The 23,604-nt window shown below is 45.6% G+C and overlaps 1 protein-coding gene across 1 annotated transcript in view; it reads right to left on the bottom strand.

Annotated features, from left to right (window-relative positions):
- The window catches only part of SLC9A4 (solute carrier family 9 member A4), a 52,488-nt gene extending 30,965 nt beyond the window's left edge, over positions 1 to 21,523 (bottom strand). Inside the window, exons 1-2 of the mRNA XM_005686302.3 lie at positions 20,585 to 21,523; positions 14,500 to 14,963 (exon numbers count right to left, since the gene is read on the bottom strand). Coding sequence (XP_005686359.2) covers positions 14,500 to 14,963; positions 20,585 to 20,840 — 720 coding nt within the window. The 5' untranslated portion in view covers positions 20,841 to 21,523. The remainder of the gene's footprint in view (positions 1 to 14,499; positions 14,964 to 20,584) is intronic.

Here is a 23,604-nt window from a genome sequence, read left to right as displayed (position 1 = left end):
CCTCGGTCGTCGCCTTCTTCTCCTGCCCCCAAGCCCTCCCAGCATCAAAGTCTTTTCCAATGAGTCAACTCTTCACATGAGGTGGCCAAAGTACTGGAGTTTCAGCTTTAGCATCATTCCTTCCAAAGAAATCCCAGGGCTGATCTTCAGAATGGACTGGTTGGATCTCCTTGCAGTCCAAGGGACTCTCAAGAGTCTTCTCCAATACCACAGCTCAAAAGCATCTACTCTTCGGCTCTCAGCCTTCTTCACAGTCCAACTCTCACATCCATACATGACTACTGGAAAAACCATAGCCTTGACTAGACGGACCTTAGTCAGCAAAGTAATGTCTCTGCTTTTGAATATGCTATCTAGGTTGGTCATAACTTTTCTTTCAAGGAGTAAGCGTCTTTTAATTTCATAGCTGCAATCACCATCTGCAGTGACCTTGGAGCCCCCCAAAATAAAATCTGCTACTGTTTCCACCGTTTCCCCATCTATTTCCCATGAAGTGATGGGACCAGATGCCATGATCTTCGTTTTCTGAATGTTGAGCTTTAAGCCAACTTTTTCACTCTCCTCTTTCACTTTCATCAAGAGGTTTTTTAGTTCCTCTTCACTTTCTGCCATGAGGGTGGTGTCATCTGCATGTCTGAGGTTATTGATATTTCTCCCAGCAATCTTGATTCCAGCTTGTGTTTCTTCCAGTCTAGCGTTTCTCATGATGTACTCTGCATATAAGTTAAATAAGCAGGGTGACAATATACAACCTTGACGTACTCCTTTTCCTATTTGGAACCAGTCTGTTGTTCCATGCCCAGTTCTAACTGTTGCTTCCTGGCCTGCATATAGGTTTCTCAAGAGGCAGGTCAGGTGGTCTGGTATTCCCATCTCTTTCAGAATTTTCCACAGTTTCTTGTGAAAATTTTCCACAGTTTCTTTTCACAGTCAAAGGCTTTGGCATAGTCAATAAAGCAGAAATAGATGTTTTTCTGGAACTGTCTTGCTTTTTCCATGATCCAGCAGATGTTGGCAATTTGATTTCTGGTTCCTCTGACTTTTCTAAAACCAGCTTGAACATCAGGAAGTTCACGGTTCACGTATTGCTGAAGCCTGGCTTGGAGAATTTTGAGCATTACTTTACTAGTGTGTGAGATGAGTGCAATTGTGCAGTAGTTTGAGCATTCTTTGGCATTGCCTTTCTTTGGGATTGCAATGAAAACTGACCTTTTCCAGTCCTGTGGCCACTGCTGAGTTTTCCAAATTTGCTGGCATATTGAGTGTAGCACTTTCACAGCATCATCTTTCAGGATTTGAAATAGCTCTACTGGAATTCCATCACCTCCACTAGCTTTGTTCATAGTGATGCTTTCTAAGGCCCACTTGACTTCACATTCCAGGATGTCTGGCTCTAGATGAGTGATCACACCATCGTGATTATCCGGGTCATGAAGATCCTTTTTGTACAGTTCTTTTGTATATTCTTGCCATCTCTTTTTAATATCTTCTGCTTCTGTTAGGTCCATACCATTTCTGTCCTTTATTGAGCCCATCTTGGCATGAAATGTTCCCTTGATATCTCTAATTTTCTTGAAGAGATCTCTAGTCTTTCCCATTCTGTTGTTTTCCTCTATTTCTTTGCATTGATCGCTGAAGAAGGCTTTCTTATCTCTTCTTGCTATTCTTTGGAACTCTGCTATTTTGACCAGGTTTAACTGTACAGCTCAGTGGTACTAAGTACATTCACATTGTTCTGCAGTCTCACCATCATGCATTTCCCAATTTTCCACCTTCCTAAACTTAAACTCTGTCCCTAATAAACACTAAGTCCCCAGCCACACAATCTACTAAATATACTTTCTGACTCTATAAATTAGTCGCCTATTCTAGGTAACTCATTATGAGTGGAATCAAACCCTACGTGTCTATACCTACTGTATATTGGAATGCATTTTCAAGCTTAGCTTAACACATGTTCTATAAACAGATTGTACCTTAATTTTTTTTTTGCTCACTGTGCTGTAGAGTAGGTTTTCATCGGTTATCTACTTTATACATAGTTGGTTTACACACAGATTCTTAACTTTGGGTCTAGCTGAATAATATACCACAATAAATTACACAAGAAGACATATTGACACAGCTGCTTAAAATTATATGCATTCCAAATAATTTCAATCTGTTCAGCTTCAGGGAGTAAGTACAATCTGTCCTGTGCTCAGCTGTGTCTGTTTCTGTGTGACCCCATGGACTGTAGCCCACCAGGCTTCTCTGTCCATGGGATTCTCCAGGCAAGAATACTGGAGTGGGCTGCCATGCCCTCCTCCCGGGGGTTTTCCTGACCCAGGGATCAAAACTGCATCTCTTGTGTCTCCTGCATTGGCAGAAGTTTCTTTATCACTAAATTACGTGGGCAGCCCCAGGAACTATAATACAGCTTTAAAGCACGGAGCACCTGCTTCCTGCCAGCCTCTTCGCTGAGTTTGGTGTCATTATCAATTGATTTCCTCTGGCTCTGAATGCACCCTTCAACATAGGCTCCATAATAAACAATGAAAGTCTTTTATTGCTCTCCGGAGTCAGGATGGAATCAATTCATACACTTTTTGCTGTCCATTTGCACATGAAGATCCAGAATGTTATCCAGCCCAGCACAGGTTGTCTTTGGAATGTGAGTTGGCAGAGAGCAACATTCCTGAAAGTAGTTCAAGTGTTACCAGTCTTCAGGGTGGCTTCATCTAGTGAACTCTACTAATGGAGGAGAAGGACGGTGAGGGGGGCATGCAACGGCCCCTCTGCTCACAGGTCCTCATGCCCCGCTCCAGGGCAGCTTGGCCACACTGCCTTCTATGTTAGTTCCCTAGGGCTGCTGTAACAAGGCTTCCCAAGTGGTGCTAATGGTAAGAACCCACCTGCCAATGCAGGAGACACAAAGGTTCCATCCCTGGGTTGGGAATATCCCCTGGAGGAGGAAATGGCAACCCACTCCACAATTCTTGCCTAAGATATCCCATGGGCAGAGGAGCCTGGCGGTTATAGTCCATGAAGTCGCAAAGAGTTAGACACAACTGAGCATGCAAACACGGATATTATTTAGCAAAGCAAAGCAAAACCATGCTCTAAGAAAAACCTTGCCTGAGTTTTTGCAAGAAAATTGTGACTTATGGTTTCAAAATGAATCCAAAAGAAACTTAGTGGTTGTATCCCAACTCAGTGACTGTATTTAGTTCGATTTAACCTTTTGCCTGACCTTGGAGCAACCCATGTGCAGGTCTTAGAAGCCCTGGGTGTTGCACCTTTGAAGCTGTGTTCTTGTTCCAAGGAGTGAAGCCAATATGAGAGGACGGAAGCTAGCAAAAAACTCAAAAAGCATATTTGAATGAGTTTAACTGGGACTCTGGGAGTTTATTTGACTCTTAAACCCAAGGAAACTCACGGAGTGTGATTGGGACTCAAAGATTTGCATGTTTAGGCCACAAAAGAAAACTATTTTGCATTGCTCTACAGGTTATAAGAAGCAGCCTGATCTGTTCCTAGGACCTGGGAAAGTCAACAGGACTACTCCTGGCCCCAGACACCAGTGCGCGCTGCCAGGAAGAGGCTACGGCATTTTCAGAAGCTAAAGTCATACGTATAATTAAGAAGACTACACTTACAGACATAATCCATACGACTACATGGAAAACAATTCTTATCTTTCAAATTATATGGCTCTGGATATCATTACAGTTATGAAAGCTTTTCTTTGGATTCCTTTCAAATCACAATCATGTGTGTGTATTTTTAATATATTGGAAGGGGAAACTCAGCCAGTGCTAACGCTCAAACACATGCCTGGCACTAAGGGGAAACAAAATCAGATTTACCTTCTTTGCTCAGTGGGCAGGTGCAGCAACAGGACAAAATAAGAAATATATATTTTAGAGAACTTCCCTGGTGGTCTGGTGGCTAAGACTCCATGCCCCCAGTGCAGGGGGCCCTGGTTCCACCCCTGGTCAGGGAAGTAGACCCCACATGTTACAGCTAAGAATTTGCATGTCACAACTAAAAATCCCACAGGCCACAACTAAAAGATGCTGGGGGTTGGGGGGGGGGGCGGCAGGGAAAGGATCCTGTGTGCTGCAACTGAAAGCCAGTGCAGCCAAATAAATAAATTTTAAAAAATAAAATATTAAAAAGAAAAAAATATATATGTATATGTTTTTCTTTGTCCCCAGTACCTGGCCCAAAGTCCCTAAAGATCTAGCAATTCCCTGAGTCATTTGTAATGAGTGCTTTTCAATCCCTCCTGAATTTACACTAATGAGGTGACTCTTGCTGGGGTTCCCTCTTACCCTGCCCCCAAGGCAGGGGACTGGTTGCTGGAGGAAGCAACCATGTGAGGATAGGGTTGTATCTTTCATCCCCACTCCCTGACCCTCCAGGAAGGGGGAGAAAGGCTGGAGCTTGATTTCAAGCTGACTCACCAGCTATAGACCCTCCTTGGGGTTGGTTAATTTGCTAGAATGACTCACAGAACTCAGAGAAACATCTTACTAACTTGATGACTGGTTTACTACAGAAGGAACAGCCAGATGAAAGAGATTCTTAGGACAAGGATGGGGGCAGGGCTATGGGGTTCCTGTGCCCTCCCCAGGACCACCACCCTCCCCAAATCTCCGCCAACCTGAAAGTTCTCCAAAGCCAATCCTCTAGGCTTTTTAGAGAGGCTTCGTTACATAGACTGGGTTGATTAAATCACTGGTCATGGGTGACTGACTTTAATCCAGCTCAGCTCCCTTTCCTGGAGGTGGGAGTGGGGAGGCTTAAGGAGGGAGACTGAGAAGTCCATCTCCTTAATCATAAGGTTGATTCCACTGGCAACCAGCCCTCTTCCTAAGGTTATGTAGGGGCTTTCCAAAAGTCACCTCATTAGCATAACAAACTCAGCTCTCTTCAGTTAGGAAATTCCAAGGGTTTTAATGAGCTCAATGCCCTGAATGAAGATGAGCTGGTTGGATGGCATCACTGACTTAATGGACATGCTGCTGCTGCTAAGTCACTTCAGTCGTGTCCGACCCTGTGCGACCCCATAGACGGCAGCCCACCAGGCTCCCCCGTCCCTGGGATTCTCCAGGCAAGAACACTGGAGTGGGTTGCCATGTCCCTCTCCAATGCATGAATTCTGGGAAATAGTGAAGGACAAGGAAGCCTGGCATGCTGCAGTCCATGGGCTCACAAAGAGTCGGACATGACTGAGCAACTGAACAACAATAGCAATGCCCTGAATGTGGACAAAGACCAAATATATATGTTTCTTCTTGTAAATCATAATATTACAAACACCAAAGGTCTGTACTTAACTCTGTGCCAGGCGTTGTTTTAAATGCTTATGTGTATCAACTCACTTGAACCCTCAGACATCCTGGTCTCCAGTTTGCAGAAAGGAAACTGAGGGTCAGAGGGGTTAAGTCACTCAACTGAAGTCACACAGTTTGCAGGTAAAGAAGTCAGGACTTGAACTAGGGCATGGCCTCCCTGTCCATGCTCACGGGCACAATTTACTGCCTCTTGAATGGGATGTTCCTAGAGCTAGGATTTCTTTGAGGCAGGAAAATATTAATATACACCAGAGAGACTTATGGAGGAAAATTCACCCTCAAATGAATGTTTTTAAAAATCTCTTCCAAATTAGACACAGTTTCCTCTGGCAAGCTGTTCCCTGCCATCCTAGCTTGCTTTGAATTTACCACGTCATCCATACCACCTGGGTCAGGACGATCCTCTGGAGAAAGAAATGCTGATCCATTCCAGTATTCTTGTTCCCATGGATAGAGGAGCTTGATGAGCTGCAGTCCATGGGATTGCAGAGTCAGGCACAACGGAGTGACTAAGCTTGCAAGAAGTGAAAGTATGTAAAATACCTGCCAATGTGGCTGGCCGAAGGTTCCTGCTCAGAAACTTTCAGTGGCTCCTTCTACCACCCTCTCATCCACTGTGCTCCCAAAGAATGGACCACAGTGGCAGCAAGATGACCAATGAAGACATTATTAGAGGAAGGAGAAAAACTAGAGAAGAAAGTAGGGGGACAGTGAGCAAGGGGTGAAGAGGCAGCATGGAGTGGCAGTTAGAAGCAGAGATGCTCTGGAGCCAGGCTGCCTAGGTTCAAATCTCAGCCTTGGACAAGCAGACTTGGGGTCCTCTCAGTGAGGTGGAGGAGGGGGAATGTAGGGACCTCTCAGATGAGGTGGAGCGGGGGGATGCTGAGACCCCTCAGTGAGGTGGAGGAGGAGGGTATGGGGTGAGATGCGAGGTGATAGGAACCTTGGTGGCCTTACCTTGTTGCTTATTCAACAAATCGATGCAGGAAAACCAGGGAGACATACAAATATAAGGACAAAGTGCCTACAGTACATGAAGCAGTGCCATATTTAAAACCAAATGCCTACTAGGAGGGAGCTAACCAGCATAGACATCCATGAGTTCAGTTCAGTGCAGTTCATTTCGGTCGCTCAGTCGTGTCTAACTCCTTGCAACCCCAGGGACTGCAGCACACCAGGCCTCCCTGTCCATCACCAACTCCTGGAGCTTACTCAAACTCATGTCCATTAAGTCGGTGATGCCATCCAATCATCTCATCCTGCGTCGTCCCCTTCTCTTCCCGCCTTCAATCTTTCCCAGAATCAGGATTTTTTCCAATGAGTCAGCTCTTCACATCAGGTGGCCAGAGTATTGCAGTTTCAGCTTCAACATCAGTCCTTCCAATGAATATTCAGGACCGATTTCCTTTAGGATGGACTAGTTGGATCTCCTTGCAGTCCAGGGGACCGTCAAGAGTCTTCTCCAAAACCACAGTTCAAAAGCATCAATTCTTTGGGGCTCAGCTTTCTTTAGAGTCCAACTCTCACATCCATACATGACTACTGGAAAAACCATAGCCTGGCCTGGATGGATCTTTGTGGACAAAGAAATATCTGCTTTTTAATGTGCTATCTAGGTTGGTCATAGCTTTCCTTCCAAGCAGCAAGCGTCTTTTAATTTCATGGCTGCAATCACCATCCGCAGTGACCTTGGAGCCCCCCAAAATAAAATCTGCCACTATTTCCACTGTTTCCCCATCTATTTCCCATGAAGTAATGGGACCAGATGCCATGATCTTCATTTTCTGAATGTTGAGCTTTAAGCCAACTTTTTGACTCTCCTCTTTCACTTTCATCAAGAGGCTCTTTAGTTCCTCTTCACTTTCTGCCATAAGGATGGTGTCATCTGCATATCTGAGGTTATTGATATTTCTCCCAGCAATCTTGATTCCAGCTTGTGCTTCATCCAGGCCAGTGTTTCTCATGATGTACTCTGCATATAAGTTAAATAAGCAGGGTGACAATATACAGCCTTGACGTACTCCTTTTCCTATTTGGAACCAGTCTGTTGTTCCATGTCCAGTTCTAACTGTTGCTTCCTGGCCTGCATACAGATTTCTCAAGAGGCAGGTCAGGTGGTCTCATATGCTCATCTCTTTCAGAATTTTCCACAGTTTATTGTGATCCACACAGCCAAAGGCTTTGGCCTGAGTTGGTATGATATAAAACAACAGCCAGCGTGCATGGGGTTCTCCCTGCATGCTGAGCACTCACTGTTCTAAAGGCTTAACAGGAATTTTCTAGTGGTCTTAAGAGCTAAGTAATACCATCACCCTAATTTTACAGAACTCAGGCACAGAGATGACCAGAATCTTTCCTGGATCCACACGCTGGACTTGGCCGAACAAGCCAACTCTATTTTGGAGAAAGACCGCTGGATTTCCTGCCCGCTGGACATGAGCCCGGTCTCCTCATTGGTAACATATGGGTTCTCTCCTGTCTTTCCAGCTCCATGAGTGGAACATTCAAAGGGTAAGAATAAAAGAGAAGAGAAAGGGGGACTTCGCTGGTGTCTCAGTGGTGAAGAATCCACCTGCCAATGCAGGAGACACAGGGTTGATCCCCGGGTCAGGAAGATCCCACATGCCGACGAACAGCTAAGCCCTGTGCCACAACTTCTGTGCTCCAGATGCCATGCTCTGCCACAAGAGAAGTCATGAGGAACCCATGCACCGCAAGGGAGAGTAGCCCCTGCTCACTGCAACTAGAGAAAAGCCTAGACATCAATGAAGAGCCAGCACAGCCAAATACAGATAAAATGAGAAAAAAGAAGAGAATGGGAAGGGGACGTCCTGTGCACCCATGTCTGGTCCATCACGGCCAGGCCGGACGCCCTTCTGCAACTTTATTCCCTTTGCTATCGTTTCTTCATCTGTGAAATATGTTTATTCATTCAGGCCTGACAGTAAAAATCTAGGGATTGGATCAAATAGTAAACGCGCAAGTGACCCCATACAGAGCCTGGACATAGCAGCTGCCTCTCTCTTTCTTCTATGAAGCTGGCCATGAGATTCAGCTGAGGATGCGTGGTGCTTTAGTTGCTAAGTCGTGTCTGACTCTTGCGACCCCATGGACTATAGCCCACCAGGATCCTCCATCCATGGGATTTCCCAGGCAAGAATACTGGAGTGGCCAGTTCTTTCTCCAGGGGATCTTCCTGTCCCAGGGATTGAACCCACGTCTTCTGCACTGGCAGGAGGGTTCTTTACCACTGAGCCACCTGGGAAGTATCTGCTGAGGATACTAGTTCTTATTTAAAAGGTACTTGGGTTTTGTCTCTGCTTCCTCTGCCCACCACTAAGGAAGTTCTTATGATTAGAGCCATAACCTAACATTTGCAGCAAGAGGGAGAAGTTAAGTGGACAAGAGGCCTGGAGGGTCATCGCTCTTTTCCATGGTTCTGCAACATTTTCCCTTCAGCACCAGGCAGCTCTTCCATGGATGAGGATCTGCAGTTGTCTCAAGTCACCCGCAAATCACAGGTCTCTCTCTGCTGACTCAGACTTTCTGCTGGAAGAGCCCGCGTGTGATGGCTGCCCTCCTCAATGAAAGGGTGAGTCCAAGCCCTGAGCTCAAAATACAACTGCCCTGCATTAAATACCAGTTGCTGTGAAACTGCTTTCTAAATCCAGCCCCGAGCTTCTCCAATTTCATGCAGGGATGCAGAAGGGCCCCAGCACACACTTAATATCACTGTGCTGTGGGTGACCACAGAGTGACCCAGAGTGACGTGTGGGCAAGCCCCCATCTCAACCTGGAGCCAATGCCACAGCAGCTTCGCCGGGTGGAGGTCACAGCAGGGCCCTCCACAGATACTATGGTCAGCCCAAAACTGCAATTTTATTTTGAAATGATCGTTTTTTTTTAAAGTCCAAGTGGAAGCAATTAAACTTTGGGAAAGTCAAACAAATGTTGTTAGCAAAGAACCCCCAAGCCGACAGGTCTAGATGTAAAATCTAGAGACAGTTCAGGCCAGAGTGAGTCTCAAGTTCAGAGGCAGCCAGGGAGATAGGAGAGCCCCGTGTTTTCATGGCCGCCTGATGCAAAGAGCTGACTCATTGGAAACGACCTTGATGCTGGGAAAGACTAACAGCAAGAGAAGAGGGAGACGGAGGATGAGAATGGTTAGATGGTATCAGCAGCTCAATGGACATGACTTTTAGCAAACTCTGGGAGATAGCGAAGGAAAGGGTCCATAGAGGTCTCAAAGGGTCAGACACGTCTTAGCAACTGAACAATAAAGAATACGTCTCGGCAAGAAAGTCTATAGGTTGCATCAAGAAAGATTGTTCTATGAAAATCAAGTGAGGTGATACTGTCATTTCTAAATTTCTCTAACTGTGGAGCCCTATAGCAAGATCACAGGTGTAAAGGCTTTTACCAAGGCCACAGATGTGGAACTCTGTACCAAGGTCACCTTTGGAAGTGACCGAGCCCCATAGCAACAGGTGCTTTGAATTCCCCTGACCTGAACCATACAGCTCTCGGACCCCATATTAGGTAAAAATGCCCACCCTATAGCATCCTAACCAATCACCTAATGCCAGCCTTCTAGCAGGAGTTTCCTCTGTCTTGAAGCTATAATAATTGGCTACTATCCCGTGAAAGGTGTCGGCTCTCCCTTGCAATGGCCCACTGTTCTAACAGCATCTCTCATTCTAAAAGACTCTATTCACCTCTCATTCTGTCTCATGTCTGCAAATTCTTCTCCACCTGGCGTGCAGACCACGACACTAAAGATTTATGAAGAGGAAGTAGAATAATGGCCTCATGATGGGTTGCCAAGAGGCCTTACATGGCATTACAGTCAGCAAGGGACCCCAAGGGACTTGGATATGAGCACAGCGAGATGACGTCTGGAGGCATCATAGCTCAGAAAGGCTGCCTTAGGAGGGGGGACTGGTTCCCAGCTGGCATCCCTTATTCTACTGTAACAAAACCCAAAGTAAGAAAGCATCTAAAGGAAGAAAGGGTGAGGGAAAGGGGATCTCCAAGATGAGTCCAGCTCAGTTCTTTCCCAGATGTAGCAACATTCTATATCCAGATGGGTCAGTTTCTTGACACTTAAAGGCCATGAACCAGGAGTTCTCAAACATTAGCCATTGTCTGAGATGCTGGTTAAGAATACAGATTCCCAGACTCCATTCCCAGAGAGTGTGGATCAGCGGGTCTGGGGTGGGGTTTGGATGTCTGAGTGCCCATCAGACCCACCTGGGGGATTCTGAGGCACAGAGCTTGAGGGCCACATGCTGAGAAATGAGGTCTCTGAATGGGCTGGCAGGCTGGAGTCCAGGGTCCTGTGGTGACTCACTGATGTCTTGGCTTTCTGAGATGCTCACCCAACAGGAAAGCTTGTGCCCATCTAATGAGCCTAGAGTCATGCTCAACACTTAGAGATTCTCATTATGAATAAAGGAAGTGATTTCTAATTTCAGGCGTGGGTCTCTTCCACTTGGTGAATCCACCCCCATATCTTGGATTATTTTCAAAGCCTTCCCCTGCCCCCGGTACTATCTATTTTGACATCAAATTCTCACAATAGAATATTGTGCCAGGATGAACAAGGTCCTACTGTAGAGCACAGGGAACTGTATTCAATATCCTGGGATAAATCACAATGGAAAAGAATTTACAAAGGAAGGTATGTATGCATATAACTGAGTCTCTTTGCTGTACAGAGAAAGTTAACACAACATTGTAAATCAGCTTCAATAAAACTAATACACGAAAATTCTAAAAAGAGAAAATAAAATTATGACTAACAATACTAAAAAACTGTGTGCTAGGTGACTTACATAATTAATTGTAAAAGGGGAAAATTTTTTTAAAGTTTATATGATTTTTGCTTATGTACAGTGTCAGAAAGCAAAATATGAAAAGAATATGACAGTAGGTTTGACTACATACAAATTAAAAACTTTTACAGGATACCAAGATTTTAAAAAATTAAGGAACAGAATGGGAGAAAATATTTGTTTTTTATGTAGCATCCAAAAGTTTAAAATTTAGAAAGTTTTAAAAGTTCTTTTTTAAAGTTTTCTTTAAAAAAGAAAAAAAAAACCAGCAAATGGTCTCAAAGAAAAGTGGACAAAAATCAATGCTTGCATACAATAATTGGGACACACTTATTAAATATGATTCATAGTTTATATGAAATCCAAGTTTAACTGGTGTCCTATATACTTATTTAAGTCTGACAACCCTGATAGGACATGAACTTCCAATTTGTAGGATAAGAAACACTAATGATCTACAATTGTTGAAAAGATGCTTAATCATCATTCAAATTACAACAAACACTTGTCATCCATTTTTTCTCATTAGATGGGAAAACATTAAGAAAACAAGGCCCTTTGTTGACAGCAACAGAAGGAAATATGCACTTATTAATAACACATTTTCTATGGAAATATAAGCCCATAAAGATTTCCAGGAAATCTTGGCAGCCGTGTACATAAAAACTGAAATTAAAGTTTAATAGTTTATTTGGTAAAAAGAGGTGGGGTCCTGAGTGACCCTACTGCAAGCTCCCTGCAGCTTGACACCAGGGTAACATCCTCCAGCCAATAAGCTCCTTATTCAGGGACCAGTACTTGCATATCCATGTGAACTGGGGGCCAGTTCCCTGCCAGCTTGTGGAATTACTCAAAAGAATTTGATAAAGAATAGATACATGTATAACTGAATCACTTGGCTGTACACCTGAAATTAATACAACATTGCTAATCAATTATGGTCCAATACAAAAATTTCTAAAAAAGAGCAAAGAACCTCGTCTCATTCTCATTATTGCCACCCAAGTAAGCTAGTACAATGCCTAGAATAAAATAGGTACCAAATAAATGTTTGTTTAAAAAAAAGTCAAGCACATCTTTCCTGAGGAACCAGGAGGTACCCCTTCTCAGTGTTCTGCAGACACTGAGAGCTCACTCTGTTTCCGAGTGCAGCTCCCAGGTGACCCTGTGGGATGTGTTATGCCCTCCTCCCCTGAACTGTGAGTATACGTGACTAACACACTGTCATTAGTCTCATTTGTTAACTGTTGGAGTCACTCCTTAACCCTCGGGTGGGAATCCCTCCTTCATCAGCTGAATGAAGAAGAGGTGATTAGAACAGCATCTCTCAACTTTTTAAGTGCGCCTACTTTTAAACACTTTCATTTTTTTTTAGATTTTTTTCAGCATGGACCATTTTAAAGGTCTATCAAATCTGTTACAATATTGCTTCTGTTTCATGGTGTTTTTTTATTTGCCGTGACACATGCAAGACCTTAGCTCCCCAACCAGAGGTCGCACTTGTACCCCCTGCACAGGAAGGTGGGAGCCGCCAAGTACAACTACTTTTTAACACAGAAACTTAACTTTCAAGAAACTATCCTATATAAAGGCACACAAGTACAAAAGAGAGAAGCATGTAGAAAGAAGAATACTTATTGCAGTATTGTTTTGGAAAGTGAAAAATTGGCAACCACATGAATATCCATCCATGGAGAAATGGTTAAATAAATCATTGCAAATGTCATCTATGAAATACTCTGCAACAGTGGAAAAGATCTAGAAAGAAGTCTAAGATTTGTTACATCTAAGCATACACCTGATGTAATCCCACCTAGTTTATGTAGAATGATGCAAGGAGATCCAACCAGTCGATCCTAAAGGAAGTCAACCCTGAATATTCACTGCAAGGACTGATGCTGAAGCTTAAGCTCCAATACTTTGGCCACCTGATGTGAAGAAGTGACTCATTGGAAAAGACCCTGATGCTGGGAAAGATTGAGGGCAGGAGAAGAAGTGGATGGCAGAGGATGAGATGGTTGGATGGCATCACCGACTCAATGAACATGAATCTGTGAAAATTCCAGGAGATAGTGAAGGACAAGGATGCCTGGAGTTCTCCAATACAACTTAGCAACTGAACAACAACAACGCTTACCTATGCATATGCCTGTGTTCAAGATAACGACCAGAAGGGATATGGAAACTGGATCCAGGGGGGTGAGGAGAGGGCCAGGTGGAGGCTTTTGTTTACTCGGTATAATTTTGTACTGTTGGAGTCTTTTACACTGAAAGTGCATTCTAGTATTTGTTATGTGATGTGATATAAATGTAAAAATAAGAAAAGTGCATCAAAGTTTATAGAAAATCGTGGAGACTAACCCTGGTGAAGGTTTACAGTGACATTAGGAAACAGCAGTGCAACAGCCAGTCTAGAATATTCCAGCACCTCTAGCCAAAGACACCTCTGGGGTGGATGCTCTGTGCTGATCTGGCCTGTAAAGCCTTCTCAGCTTCTCTCCCAGAGGACTCCTAAGCAAAGGTGCCCCCTCACATTCTCAATGGGAGTCACACAACTGAGTCACACAAACAAGCCAATGCATTCATGCAAATCCGCCATCATCTCTCTCCTGACCCCTATCTTTTATTTTAACTTCATCATTTAAATCAGGACTTAAGAAAGCAATCTAAAACGTGAGGTCCGATGCTGAGAGAACATTAAATCCAAAGTATTGCTTCTCCCAGGCTTCCCAGGTGTCAGTGGTAAAGAATCCGCCTGCCAGGGCAGGAGACAGAAGAGACACAGGTTCAACCACTGGGTTGGGAAGATCCCCTGGAGAAGGGAATGACAACCCACTCCAGCATTCCTGCCTGGAGAATCCCATGGACAGAGGAGCCTGCCAACTATATAGTCCATGGGGTTGTAAAAGAGTTGGACACGACTTAGAAACTAAACAACAATAATGTTGCTCATCCCAGTGTGAAAATCCAGAAGAGCCTTTGCAAGGGTTTCTGCAAAGTGAAAACCAAATTCACTAGACTTATGCATCCCCTCCCCTGTTTCTCTCTTTAAAGAAGACAGTGGGGATTTCCCTGGCAGTCCAGTGGTTAGGACTTTGCCTTCCAATGCAGGGGGCTGCAGGTTCAGTCCCTGGTGGAGGTGCTAATATCCCACATCCTTCTTGGCCAAAAAAACACAGAACTTAAAACAGAAGCTAGTGAAGGCGAGCAGTGTAGCAAGCCAGGGTGGGCACCCTGCAGATCCCAGCGGCAGATGTGGCCAGGCCGCCCGGGGCCCACCCCCGACCCCCGGCCTGCTCCCTGGGGATGTGTGTGCGTCTCACCACGCTGATGCCGTCATTGAGCAGGGCTTCCCCAAAGATCATCATGTGTAGCTGCTCGTTCACACGCGCCTCCTCGAACACGGCCAGGACGGCCACCGGGTCCACGGCCGACATGAGGCTCCCGAACAGCAGGTTCTGAAGCAGGTTGACGTCGCCCAGCCCAAAGGCCGGAACCTGGCAGACCAGGTGGAGCGAGAGGCCGATGCCGAAGGCGTTGAGCAGGGCGCCCAGGCCCGCCCACCACAGGATGGAGCCGAGGTTCTCGAAGAAGGGCCGCGTGGGCATGAAGTAGCCGCTCTCCAGGACGATGGGCGGGAGCAGGTACAAGAAATAGATGCTCGAGTCCATCACGGGCGGGGACTTGTGGTCCGTTCCGAAGATGACCGCGCCTACCAGCGCCCCCACGAGGATGAGCAGGCAACTCTCGGGCATGAGGCGGGGTAGCCTGCGGTTGAGGTGGAAGCCTGCGGAGCAGAGAACCACGGTGAGAGGTGGGCAGGTAACCCGGCTCTGGCCGCTGGGACACCAGGGGAGGTGGCTGCCAGGGGCCTTTCAGAGCCACGCGGATGGGTACCCAGGCAAACCGGCGCGCATCTCCCAGCCTCAGCATCCTTGTCAAGGCTGGAGCTTGACAAGATCAAGGGCTTCCCACAGCCTGCGCAGGTTCTAGGATCTTCTCAGTCCTTCCGTGCCCTCCTGCCTCCTCCTGCTTTCTGCCTCCTCCATCCTGAGGGCTATGAGAGGGAGAACTGGGCTCTCATGCAAAACTCGCCTTTGAAGCTCAAGCAAGAGTCTTGAGGGATCCACGAGATAAACTAGCGAATTTAATAAAAAAAAATAAGCAACTTGCCAGGTATAGAGAATGAACTAGTAGTTACCAGTGGGGAGGGGGACGGGGCCAGGGTAAGATATAGGCAGGGGAGTCAGAGGTGCAAACTATGAGGTGAAGCATAAGCTACAATGATGTATAGTACAGCATGGAGAATACAGCCAATATTTTATGATAACTACAGATAGAGCATATCTTCCCAGGTGGTTCTAGTGGTAAAGAACCCGCCTGCCAATGCAGGAGACACGAAAGACACAGGTTCTGATCCCTGGGTTGGGAAGATCTCCTGGAGAAGGAAATGGCAACCCATTCTAGTATTCTGCTTTAGAGAATTCCATGGACAGAGGAACCCGGCTGGCTACAGTCCATAGGGTTGAACAGAGTTGGACACAACGGAAGACTTAGCACCCATGCATAAATGGAGTATAACCTTTAAAAATTATGAATCACTATGTCATATACCTGTAACTTATATATACATCTGCACTTCAACTAAAAATAAAATAAAGCAAGCATTTTTAACTTAAAAAAAAAGGTCTATCACGGGGATTCAACACCAGCTCCTTCCAATGTACACCTTCTCGACCAAACCAATAAATAAAGATGAAAAGTCTTTGTTTCCCTGATTTAACCAATGACATTGCCACCCAGCCAGCCGCTTAAGAGGAAGTCAAGTGGCATTCTTATGGGGACTCCATCACCTCTGCCCCTCACGCATCAGCAACCTATTTCATCACTTACACCTTCCACTCACTGCCCTTGACGCGTATCTACTCTTCTCCACGCCCGAAGCTTTCACTGAGGGCAGGGCCTCCCCACTTCTCATCCACTCACTGCAGTGTCTTCCTGACCTCCTACTTCATCCCGCATCTCCCAGCCCATTCCTCATCCTGCTGCCAGATGCTCTATACCATGTATATCTGGGCGTCGAATCCCCACTCAAGGGATACAGTCCACGGGGGTCATAAAAAGTCAGACACAACTGAGCAACTAAACAACAAGGACTTACATAGTCGAGTAACAGAAGGGAAGGCATTTTAGAAGGGGAGAACTCGGAGAGAAATAGGGGAGAGTCAGGAATAGCCCAGCTACATAGATTCAAAAATACCTTCATTCATCGAGTAGATTCACCTTGTTACTGAGTCCAAACTTGCTCTTTGGAGGGTCTGGATGCCAGTTTCTTTTATAAAACTCAGAGACAGAGGAGGTGAGGAATTAAAGTAAAAAGCCCTATAATCTTGCAAATATCTCCTGGGATGGCTAGCACTGGGAGGGCATGTGTTAATTTCCTCCATCCCGTAGCAATCCACAGGTGGACCCAGTCAGGGTGTTTCCCTGAACAAAGGCACTTTGGTTTAACCTTCAGGCCGAGGGGCTGGGTTCACCAAGGCAGGCCATTATGTACGGACAGTATCCTCTTAGTAAACAGAAGCAACGAGAAGGAAAGGTTACAGTAAAAGAAACAGATCCGACCAGTACTCAGATTTTGTTCTTCCCTGCAGCAATCTGACTGGAGCACATTTTAACTGGGAAGGTTATTAGGGGAAGAGTTGCAAGATAATTTCGAGCTAAACAATGGAGGGTGTGAAATTCAAGGCTAAAGAGGTGGTATTAGTCCCGCAGTCGTGTCTGAATCTATGCAGCACTATGGACTATAGTATGTAGCCCGCCAAGCTCTGCTGTCCATGGAATGTTCCAGGCAAGAATACTGGAATGAGTTGCCATTTCCTTTCTCCCTCCCATAGGCCTTGGGGGCCATGGAAGGTCTTCTGAGGAATTTTCAGATTCAGAGCTTGTGGGCTTCCCTGACCTCAGCTGTGAATTTCTCCGTCTACCGTTAGCAGGCAGCTTAATACAATGGACTTTAATTAGTATCCAGAGACAGAGCAAACCACACACCCCGCCCGCTGGCTTCAAGACCAGTTTAAGCTCTCCTTCTAGAGTGCTGCTTTCTCTTTTTCTTCCTTTTTCCTTATTTACTTATTTTTGGCTGTGCAGCATTGCCAAGGGCATTGCATGAGGGCTTTCTTCAGTTAAGGTCAGCGGAAGCTACACTCAAGCTTCGGTGCCCAGGCTTCTCACTGTGGTGACCTTTTCTGTTGCAGGACACAGGCTGTAGTGCACAGGCTTCAGCAGTTGTGGTGCACAGGCTTAGCTGCCCCGCAGCACGTGGGATCTTCCTGGACCAGGGATCGAACCCGTGTCCCCTGCATTGGCAGGCAGATTCTTAAGCACTGGACCACGAGGGAAGCGCTCTCCATTTCTTACTAACAGCTTCCTTCTTCTCCTTCTCCCCTCTCTTGCTCCTCTTCCTTCTTCAGTGAGTGCTTATTTTAATCACACTTCACTTTTAAAATACGTAAGGTAGGCAGAAGAGTCCCTGGTGTGATTTTTTTCAGGCCCTGTGTCCCCCCTGGGGTGGTCCTGCTTCCAGGAATTGAGTTTCCTGAAATGAGCCCACATCACCTGCCTGAAACTAAGGTGCATCTACTCACTGATAGCAGGAAGAGGGTTCAGCCTGTAGCAGGGCCCTTTCAGGGAAATACTTTGTGAATTTCACCTTCCACAACTCTTCTCCCTTTCCATAATGGACAAAACAGTCACTCACTGTTAGACTTTACAGTTTCAGGGCCTGAAACTTAAATGGTCACAGATAACCAAGTGCTGCCTGAAAGTCAGAGATGGCCCTTGTTGGAACACCTATGAGGCACGACTAGACTGCCCCATCTTCCCCTCTGAGGCTGGGGACGGAAATGACTCCCGCACATTGCCTGGGTGCTCAATACACGTGTCTTGGTAGAAGGCTGAATAAAAGAATGAGCGATAATACTAGCGATCATTAATCAGGTTTGATTCAAGCTTTATAATAGAGAATCTAAAGAATCTTTGTGGACTCCTTAAGTATTAAAGTTCTATGTCGTCGTTATGATGGCGATTATTTTGCTAGCATATGTAAAGTTATCCGGTCAATCCTAAAGGATATCAGTCCTGAATAGTCATGGGACGGCTGGTGCTGAAGCTGAAGCTCCAATACTTTGGTCACCTGGTTCGAAGAGCCGACTCATTGGGAAAGACCTGATGCTGGGAAAGACTGCGGGCAAGAGAAGGGGGCGACAGAGGATGAGATGAGAGGACTCAATGGACATGAGTTTGAGCAAGCTCCAGGAGGTAGTGAAGGACGGGAAAGCCTGGTGTGTTGCAGTCCATGGGGCTGTGAAGAAACGGGCACGACTTTGCGACTGAACAGCAACAACAATGAAGCTACAAGCCCAGTGCTTGGATCACACTATACATTCACTAAATTTGACCTTCATTTCAAGTCGCTCAGTCGTGTCCGACTCTGCAACCCCATGGACCATACAGTCCACGGAATTCTCCAGGCCTTTCCCTTCTCCAGGGGATCTTCCCAAACCAGGAATCGAACCAGCGTCTCCTGCATTGCAGGCAGATTCTTTACCAACTGAGCTATCAGGGAAGCCCTCCTTTCACGTACAATACAAAAATAATCTGAATTCTTAAAGGCCAGCAAATGTGACATTTGTTTTTCAATAGGCATGCGCTAACTGATAACTTACTTTAGTTTTCTTTTTCTATAGCATGCTGAGTTGCATCCACATGAAAATCAAGAACATTTAGGCAGCAGTTCAGTGAACAACAGCATCCTCGCAGGACTCTCAACTTGCAGACATAGTCTGGGCTCATGCAACACCTCTACAGGACTATCCGTCTTCTCTGCTGGCATAAACCATACACTGTGTGCATTGAGATGTTTAGTGGTGTAGAATGGAAGTTTCTTTTCCATTAGAAAATCCTATGTGCACCAAGAAGAGATCTCAGGAATAATTTCACAGATGAACAAATTGAGATTAAAAAAGACAGCGTGACTAGCTAGTCAGTGGCAGATTTAATTTCCTGGTTCCGGACCAACTTAACACATTCCTGTGGAAAGGAAGGGAATGGGTGGGACCAGAATCACTGGCATTTTGACAAAGGACACCTCAAGGTCACAGAAGATCACTTGGACTGTTCTTAGCATCCGTGTGGTTGCAGGAAAGGTGATAGACCCCTAGCTCTGAAGTGAGAATATCATCCCCCTGGGAAACCCCATGATTACTTGAGCACTTCTGAGAAATAATGTGAGACCCTCTGTGTCACTGGGTCATGTGACCACACAGGAGTTCTTCAAACTGACAATTTATCTGCATACCTTACGAGCTCAAAATGAATGGCAGTTATGAAGGGCGCCTAATGAATATGCTGGTGCCCCCAGCATCCACGAGGAGCGCGTTCAATGAAATGGCCAGCATCCTGAGTTAACTGTCTGATTTCTTGGCTTAACCCACACTTCACAGCCATTCCAGACAAAACATAAATAACCACCCACATACTTCACTGTGTCTCCTTCAGTGAGGCTATCTACTCAAATAACAAAGTTTATCACTAAGGCAAAGGAGATGCTACGCTTGACCATTGAGATGAATGTATCCGCTTTTCACTCTGGAATACCTGTTTTTAAGGAGACAAGGGGTGAAGTTGGGGATTAAATAGTCTCAGAGTGGAATCCATCACTTGGACTGGAGGCACTGAGAACCCTGGCTAGAATTTCACCCATGAGCTTGAATCTACTTTATGTCACAGAAGAAACCACAAGTGTGCCCTTGGTTCCTCTTGGCTCAGGTGTAAACCAAGATTTTACTGACAGATACCATCTCTACTTCCACCTCCCTCGTCACTGAGGGCTATGAGTTGCCACTGGTTGTCTTGTTTCTTGCTTTCTGTCAATTTTCAAGGAGCACATACCACTTTTAAAAATGAACAAAGAGAGTCATTGATGAAGCCCATGGTTCCATGGCCAAGAATGAAGAAAGCGCATTTTACAGAAGAATCATTATGTGGGTCCTAAAATTTCCAGTGGGCATCACCCCAAGGTCAGCATACTTTACTCCGCATTTCTTAACGCACAGAACTTGAGATTTTTACATACCAAGTAATGTCACATGACTATCACCCTGAAAGGAGATGAAATAGAAACAACCCAGAGCCCAGAAGTAGGTCCTTAAATTTCATAGCACAACCTGAAGCAATAAATGGCCAGACAAAAATCAGTTATGCCTTTCCCTTGAGTCAAGAGAATAGAATTTTCATGTAATAGCAGCAATAGTTAAAATCCACTTGACCCACCACCTACAAGGCGTATTCACACACATTATCTCACATAGAAAACAACTGGTTAGGTAAGACACTCGGGGCCCTTACCTATTTTTGCAAGTGATGCTAGGAGTATCCAGAGGGTGACCTCGTAGGGAATTTGCACGTAGTCATAATCCAGTGTGAAGACAGATATTGCCTCGGCTGGCTGGGAGCTGGCAGCAGCAAACCGGACATTAAGCTCACTCTGGGCAGAGGAATCTGTGGATCTGTTCGACTCAGAAGATGCTCCACAACACTGGAGGGTCGCTAGCAACAGGCACCAGTTCCAAGGACAGAAAGGCACAAGCCCCCGAACGCCCATGCTGTGAGCTTCTCTCGGGGCATGTGCCCTGATGCACCACTCTCGGGAAGAGAGGAGGAATTTCAGAGCGCACCAGCCTCCACCTGGCTCACAGGTGATGTACACACAGCCCGTGGGTCAGTCCGGGAAGAGTCCAAGCGTGTCACTGAGTTCCAAGTATAGATGTTTTCAAGTCACCTTTAGAGCATTTGTGTTCAGGCAACACAGCTTCTGACTCAAATGCATCCTGTCACTCAACAGACTCGAGAAAGCCCAGGGAACTAACTACCTGTGTGACTTCCATCCGATCGTGATTCGAAGAGCAATTTATGAAGCAGAAATACCTGTTCCTTTAAAGCTGTTTCCTCACGTCACTGCACACTGGTTTCATTTTGTGAGCGAAAATTAAAAAGAACACCATGGTTCTCATTCCAGGTGTCACTAGGGCCCTCCTAACCAGGAAGAGGGTCCTTCCCTCTCTCCCAGAAACCTGGGTTGCACCTGCTCCTTCTCTCCTCCCCCTGCTAGCTCCCTTGGTTTGAATGGCCAAGGCTGCAGGTACCTCTTGAACCACACTTAATTATTTGTTCAGATTTGACTTCTGTAATGAAATGCTTTCCCCGAGTTCTCTGGCAGTTACACTGCTGACACCTAGTGGTCAGCGTCAGTACTACACCTTGGAGGTTCAATTAATGATTAAGTCAAGGCTATGGTTTTTCCAATAGTCATCTATGGATGAGAGAGTTGGACTATAAAGAAAACTGAGCATTGAAGAATTGATGCTTTTGAACTGTTCTGTTGGAGAAGACTCTTGAGAGTCCTTTGGACTGCAAGGAGATCCAACCAGTCCATCCTAAAGGAAATCAGTCCTAGGTGTCCATTGAAAGGACTGATGTTGAAGCTGAAACTGCAATATTTTGGCCACCTGGTGCGAAGAGCTGACTCATTTTTTCAAATGAGACCCTGATGCTGGGAAAGATTGAAGGTAGGAGAAGGGGATGACAGAGGATGAGATGGTTGGATGTCATCACCGACTCAATGGACATGAATTTGAGTAAGCTCTGGGAGCTGGTGATGGACAGGGAGGCCTGGCGTGCTGCGGTTCATAGGGTCGCAAAGAGTCAGACTGAGCAACTGAACTGAACTGAATTGATTCGTCATTTCAGTGGTGTCTGACTCTCTGTGACCCCATGGACTGTATCACCCCAGACTCCTCAGTCCATGGAATTCTCCAGGAAAGAATACTGGAGTGGGTTGACATTCCCTTCTCCAGGGGATCTTCCCTATCCAGAGGTTATACCTGGGTGTCCTGCATTGCAGGCAGAGTCTTTACTGTCTGAGCCACCAGGGAAGCTCAGGGATTAAGGTGACCATGTAATCATCATCTAAACCAGGTTCATAGACGAATAGATTTGAAATATGATGGAGGGAAAACTCAGCTTGCAAAACAGAGCACCAAAGGAATTTTTATGGCATTTTAGGTCAGCAAACTAATGACCCATCTGAAGCTTTTGGTTTAATCATCTGATGACTGTATTAGCAGTAGAAACCTGGCTTCCTCTGACCATTTTTGCTGCCAGCTCCCAAGAAGCCTTGTGATCTTTGTCATCTGCTCTTCTAAACCCTTCTACTCATGGAGTTCAGTGGTGTGGAGGATGTCAGTGGAATGACATCCTCTTCCAGTGGATCCCTTGTAATTTAAGTGACCAAATCCGGTCCACCCTCAAGAGACTAATTAAGGGGTGATGTACCCAGCAGAGAAATCTCTCTTCACCTAGGACTTCAACTGTGCACAGTTGGAAGCAAAGTTTGAGGTGGAGGGTGCTGGTTTTCTTCCTTTTTACCCTCAGTTTCACAAAGCCACTTCTGTTCTGAAAGAGCAGAATTGACTTTTCTGTGCCTGCCCATGGTTAATTAGATAATCACCTTCCTCCAAGAATAGTTTTAAACAAAATGATCAGCACATCTTTTCTTCTTTCCCCTAGTAGGCGGTATAATAGACTTTGCTGAAAAGTATCTGCACAGCGCTTCTGGAATTGAAGTATCTATGCTTGCCCCAAAGCTCTTGTTACTTTGTTGGGGCTCAAATTTGATTCTTTTTTTAGGAAGAAAGGAGAAGAAAGCAGTGATAGAGAATTGGCTGGTGCTGTCCAGAAACACCATTTGCTTTCCAAGCCCGCAACTAGCAATTAAGCTGGATGGCCTCAGATCAAGGGCTGGCACGTCACACCCTAAATTGAAAGCCTGCATCCCGCGCTGGAGTGAAGTCAAGAGCTTTGACTCCGCTCTCAGGACAGAAGAGCCGAGCTCTGTCTCTGCTCCCCAAAGTCAAACTTCCGCTACTCAGGGAGGAACAGAGGACACTGCGGAAGGGTGCAGTATACTCTGGGAGATTCCGCATCGTGAGGGGAGGAGAGGCACCATGGTGCTGCAGGTGGATGGGGTGGGCGTGAATATGAGCTCTGAAATGAAACACATCTTCACACCAGAGTGTGGCTCCTGGCTTGGTCTTACAAGTCCAATGTGACTGCTTCCCTAAGGGAATAGGGATTTTATAGAGAGAAGAAAGTTGAAGTTGTGTGATCCTGGGCGTCTTCTAGACCCCACAGAGCTTCAACTGCCTTATTGATGGTGATGATGATGGTTATGATGGTGACGGTGGTGATGATGATGACTGTCTTAAAGGTGATGTGAAGATTAAGTGATATAACACATGTCTGAGAGGAAAGTGCTTAGTACATAATAGACACCAGGTGAATTTTTTTTTAATTTATTGGCATATAGT

This window comes from Capra hircus, chromosome 11, assembly GCF_001704415.2.
Source record: "Capra hircus breed San Clemente chromosome 11, ASM170441v1, whole genome shotgun sequence".
Classification (NCBI taxonomy): Eukaryota; Metazoa; Chordata; class Mammalia; order Artiodactyla; family Bovidae; genus Capra; species Capra hircus.
Note: the sequence above shows the minus strand (reverse complement) of the source record. Positions and strands in the feature narration are given on the sequence as shown.